Source organism: Rissa tridactyla, unplaced genomic scaffold (assembly GCF_028500815.1).
Source record: "Rissa tridactyla isolate bRisTri1 unplaced genomic scaffold, bRisTri1.patW.cur.20221130 scaffold_29, whole genome shotgun sequence".
NCBI lineage: Eukaryota > Metazoa > Chordata > Aves > Charadriiformes > Laridae > Rissa > Rissa tridactyla.
Genome location: NW_026529507.1, coordinates 2,656,523 through 2,662,165, shown reverse-complemented (window position 1 = coordinate 2,662,165; position 5,643 = coordinate 2,656,523). Strand labels below are relative to the sequence as shown.

The 5,643-nt window shown below is 50.8% G+C and overlaps 1 protein-coding gene across 1 annotated transcript; it reads right to left on the bottom strand.

Moving 5' to 3' along the window:
- Nucleotides 1–2,769: 2,769 nt before the first annotated feature.
- Nucleotides 2,770–4,769, bottom strand: LOC128903267 (olfactory receptor 14J1-like; the record flags this gene model as incomplete). Its single annotated transcript, XM_054187282.1, has 2 exons — nt 2,770–2,775; nt 4,308–4,769. Coding segments are annotated over 2 exons (468 nt in total), but the record flags the coding sequence as incomplete, so codon positions are not given.
- Nucleotides 4,770–5,643: the final 874 nt, after the last annotated feature.

The following is a 5,643-nucleotide window of genomic DNA, read 5'->3' as shown; positions in this document are numbered from 1 at the left end:
GGCGTACAATGGCATAACACCATGGCCCTCCAAGTGCCAAACCGTAACCGGTGTACATGTTCCCTGAGTTCATCCAGGCACCGTCTCCTTCAGGCACCCAGAAATGCAGTGCGAGAGAACATGCTTTGGGACATGTTCCTCATCTAAAGGGAAGCTAAGCAGCCTTTAGCTCCCCACCTCCTTCTCTGGACCCTTTTGAAAGATGCATGCAGCATTTACTTTTTGCCAGATGTCAGGGAGTCCCGCCAGCCTCCAGGACCTTTCCAAGATGAGGGAGAGTGGCCTCACTGTGACATTCCCTTACTTTCCAGCACCTCTGGATGTGCCCCGTCCATTCCCATGTACTGGTAGTGGTTGAGTTTGCTCCAGTAGATCCTGATTTCATTCCTATCCGCCATTGGCTGTTCTTGTCCAGAGTCTTGCCTCGAGGCACAAAGCCCTGAGAGACCTTGCTGGGGAAGTCTGAGGCAAAAAAGACATAGAGTATCTCGGAACTCTCTCTCCCTACTCTAACTCAATACAGCAGTGTCCAACTAATATCTTTGTTTTCTTCTGTAAGAATTCCTGAAGTTGGAAATCTCGTTATGATTCCCCTGAATTTACTTTCAGGTTTCAAACTGAGTTTTGATACAGGCCAATGTTCTCCTTGGAGGATGCTGTCCTTGAAGACCAGCTGTACAGAGCTTTGCGCCACCTTCAGTGCTCCTGACCATTGGATCCCCACGAAAACTCCTCAGCGTAGGCCAAAGGCAAAAGGACCTCTGAGGTCCAGCGTCTGCAGTCTTCTGTTCTGCTTCCTCACTGCCCTGGAGTGCTGGGACCCCACTACTTCAGGGTCACGACAGCCAATCTTCACGTCTCTGACCAGCTCTTCCTGCATTGCAGGTATCACATCAAGGTTGGCATTATTTTTGTTGGCCCATCTGGCAGCTGTGCTAAGACGTTGTCCTAAGACACTCCAGAAACCACCTGGACTGTACGTGCTGCTGTGCTCCTCTTTCAGAAGCTGCCAGTATCATGGCAGTCCCCAGCGAGACCCAGGCTTGTACAGTCAGACGCTTCCCTGGGATCCTTCAGAAAGACTATACCCTCTTCCTCATCCTGACTGTGGGTTCCTTATCTCCCACCATGACAGGACACTTCTACTGGCCTCTCCTCTCACCCTCCCCCACAAAGGCTCACCAAACTCTTCACCTGCCCCAAGGAGTTGCGCCATACATCCAGTTAACGGCTTCACTTTCAGGAAACCCCACTCCTGATCCTTCCAGCCTGTCTCTCCTGAAAAGCCTGTAGCCATCCATTGCAGCACCCCAAGCTGTGTGCCTTGTCCCACCACGCCTTGGCAGTTCCTCTGTCAAAGTCAAAAAGCACAGGCTCTCTCTCAACTTGTCTCTTCCCCTGGCTGAGAGTTTTGGTGCACATCTGGGCTGTGGCACCTCAGGTGTAGCTCCAGGCCAAGCTCGGACGTCTCTTAAAGGAAACCTGGTACCAAGCATTGAAGACCTTCTGTGTGCAAAGGCTTTGCTTCACGGCAGAGACACGGTCAAGTGGACGGCACCTGGAAGCTTAAAGCTGAAATTGGATGTTGATGGTGAGCAAAGCCTGCTGTCTGCAAGAACAGAGAGAAACAGGGCTGGGAAGGGCGGCCCTGGCAAGAAAGAGGGTTTTTGTCAGTGGTGTCTCTGCAGCCCTCAAGGGCCTTTGACAAAGGTGAAGGTGATCTCCATGAATGACAAGGTGCTGCTGACAGGTCCCCCACGAGATTTTTTGGCCTGTTCCTTGACTGTATTATGAAGAGGGCGAGTAAATGTTGGGCAAGAGAAAAAACAGCAGTTTGAGAGTGCAACACATGAGTGGAGACCCTGGTGTGGTGTGTCTTGTGTTCTAAACTGCCTCACATCTACTGCATGGAGAAGGGAGAGACCTTGCCCCACTGCAGTGGCAATCAGTCACTTGTGTTATGAAAATTTGCAAGTGGCCCGTGCTGACCGAGCAGAGAGGCTAGGACACAAAGTACAGAGGTGCACGCGTAAATATTTAGTCATGCGCATGAGGTGTCCGAGCTCAATTGGGGTACCTCAAATGCGGTTAAACACAGGGTTCTTATGCCATTCAAGCATTCAGGTACCTTATTATTTGACTAATGACTAACTAACACACACACGGAGTACCAATTCCTAATCACAGTAAAACTGCACAAAGTAGCTATATCTCTGCAGCTCCATCAGCCATCAGCCTTCTCGCGGCTTGTCTATTGATCCAGACATCCCCGGAGTTGGTCTATTGCTAATTACTTGTCTGTGATGCTGGACACTGGGAGAGTTTCAAAGGTGTGTAAGAGGGACGAGGATACTGGCATTATCTCGGTTCTCCAGGGGTATCTTTTATCCTTCATGGACAGCTGAATGATTCTGAGAAGTCCTTATTTTGAGGGCAGGGCTGTTCTTCTGCTCCTTGTGATGAGCTGACCTCCTTTAACTCACTTACCCAAGCACGATAAATCAGTACACAATGGGAGCTAGCTAGCTATATATCTTAAGAAAGTCAATTCCTTTTCATACGATAAAGACTGATGGGCATAACAGTTAGGGAGGTAGATTTTGATAACCTTGGATCAGAGGATGTCTGTGGCCAGGTGGGTCCTGCAGAGAGCTTTTTGGTGGTCAAGGATCACCTCTTCGTCATCCAGAATGGTCCATGCCAACATGCAGGAAGTCATGCCAAGGTGGCAGGAGGCTGGCATACATGAGAAAGGAGCTCTGAGTAACATCAAGCCTGAAGAGGAAGCACAGAGAAGGTGGAAGCTGGCTGCCTTCCAGCCTCCGGGGTTTCGTGGTTCTGTGCTGGAGTTGAACTTTTGGTTTTCCTTTTTCCTCTTTCCCCTTCCCAAGTTCTTTTCTTTAACCATTGTCGTAGATTCCTCTACAAACAGCCCAGCTTCTCTTTCCCCACAGGCCCTACATTTGCTTGCTTTGTGCCCTCTCTACGGGGCACAAAGATGTTTCTAACATAGGTGTTGTGACAATTCCTCTGCTGGACAGTACAAAATTAGGAATGTCTTTAATTCCCTGTAGTGCCCTGCAACTCCTCGTGCTGTTATCTTGTGCTGATGCATCACCACAACCATGGTGAGCTGTCTGCACGCAAACATGAAGAACGAACAAAATGGATCTTCAGTCCAGGGGGACCTTGGGAAATTCTGGGAGTCAGCCAGAAGAAACTGCTTAAGTTTTACAAAGAGAAGTGGCCAGTCCTGCATCAGGGGGAAGAAAAACACCGTATTACAGTGCCAGGTGGGATGTGACAGGATGAGCAGTGACCTTGAGGAGAAGGGCCCACGCATTATGAGGGACACCACATGAGCCAGTGGCGCATGCTGACCATGAACGAGGCCAGCTGCACACAGGGATGGATTAGGAGGAGAGGGCTACCCAGACAGCTTGACTTTTCATGCCCTTTCAGTGAGCCGTGGTGTGGCCACACCTGGACGTGTCTGTCCCTCTGTGGGAATTCCTGCTGTAGACAGGTGGGGAGGAACGGGAGAGTGCCCAGAGGAGGTCTGCACATGGCCTCTGCTTGAGGCCCCAGACCCCATCCTTCTGACCTCTGCCATCCCAGCACAACCCCAGGAACATGCTGTCCCTGGAGAAACACCAGCCTCTCCAGACAGCTCCAGATTCCCCTCCCACAGGATGGGTGGCCTTTATGTCATCTGTGTGAAGGGCTGGGGTACGTCCCTCAGTTAAACCCACGATCTTACCTCTCACCAGACACCGACTGGTGACTCCTAAATCCAGTCCAATATCTCTAAAATGTTACAAATGGACAGTCAGCTTTTTATTCCTGGACACATGGAGGAGGAAGAAGACCTTCAGGGGTGAATTTCCTCAGGCATGTTTGGAGAAAGACCCCAGCATTACAGCACTGCACCAGGGAGATCTTGCTTTGTTAACAGAGACTCTGTGAAAGAGGCCAGCTCTGAGCCACTGTGAAATACATTTTTAGAAGGGAACCAGGTGAAACTAAGACGTAAATGTCTCAGGTGTAGTGACACAAGTGAAACCTTTGTGTAGGAGCATAAAAACCATAAATGACAATATCAACAGCAATGATGAGAAATGTAATCATTAAAAACACAAAGCCAATAACAAAACACACAAAAAAGCAGATGGAATCAAATAGTGCGGGAGTCATTTGTGGAGAGAGGTGGAACATTTCTCCCTCTTGAAAAAAATCCATGAAATCAGATACCTAATGGCCTCCTTGAGCTCCTGGTTCCTCATGCTGTAGATGAGGGGGTTCAGTGCTGGAGGCAACACTGAGTACAGCACAGCCACCACCAGGTCGAGAACTGGGGAGGAGATGGAGGGGGGCTTCAGGTAGGCAAACATGGCAGTGCTGACAAGCAGGGAGACGACGGCCAGGTGAGGGAGGCACGTGGAAAAGGCTTTGTGCCGTCCCTGCTCAGAGGGGATCCTCAGAACGGCCCTGAAGATCTGCACGTAGGACAGCACGATGAAAACAAAGCACCCGAAGCCTAAACAGGCACTGACCACAAGAAGCCCAGCTTCCCTGAGGTAGGAGTGTGAGCAGGAGAGCTTGAGGATCTGGGGGATTTCACAGAAGAACTGGTCCAGGGCATTGCCCTGGCAGAGGGGTAGGGAAAATGTATTGGCCGTGTGCAGGAGAGCATAGAGAAACCCACTGCCCCAGGCAGCTGCTGCCATGTGGACACAAGCTCTGCTGCCCAGGAGGGTCCCGTAGTGCAGGGGTTTGCAGATGGCAACGTAGCAGTCATAGGCCATAATGGTGAGAAGACAATACTCTGCTGTGAGAAAGAAGATGAAGAACAAGAGCTGTGCAGCACATCCGGCATAGGAGATGTCCCTGGTGTCCCAGAGGGAATTGGCCATGGATTTGGGGAGAGTGGTGGAGATGGAGCCCAGGTCAAGGAGGGAGAGGTTGAGGAGGAGGAAGTACATGGGGGTGTGGAGACGGTGGTCACAGGCAATGGTGGTGATGATGAGGCCGTTGGCCAGGAGGGCAGCCAGGTAGATGCCCAGGAAGGTCCAGAAGTGCAAGAGCTGCAGCTCCCGCGTGTCTGCAAATGCCAGGAGGAGGAACTGGGTGATGGAGCTGCCATTCGACATTTTCTTCCCCTGGGCTTGGAGACCTGTTAATGGAAAGAAAAGCAGTGAGAAGTTGGGGAAGATTTCTCTCAAACTAAAGTATTCAATTGGTCTTAGAAACCCACCAAACTGGCTCTCGCCTTTCAGGAAGACCTTTTGCAGGTCCTTTTTGTACACTCTGGTTGGTGCTGGCTGATAGTCCACCAGAGAGCTGAGATCTCTGCAGGATTCAGTCCTGCCCTACAGCCATGGGTAAAAAGGAACACGGGGTGATCTCAGATTAAATCCACTCCTGGCATCAAAGGGCTTTTCAGCATTGTCACCCGACTGCAGGGCAGAGCTCAGGGCACCTTGTTGTTGGTGTTGTTCTGTTGTAGTTTCCCCACCACACCTGAGGAGTGTTTTTAAGGCAGAAATCCCTGGCATTTCTGCTGTGCTGCAAGTGAAACCTTGTGGGTCCTGCGAGCCAAGGGGACTGTCCCTCAGTGCAGAGCGAGGACAGCGAGTTTGTCCA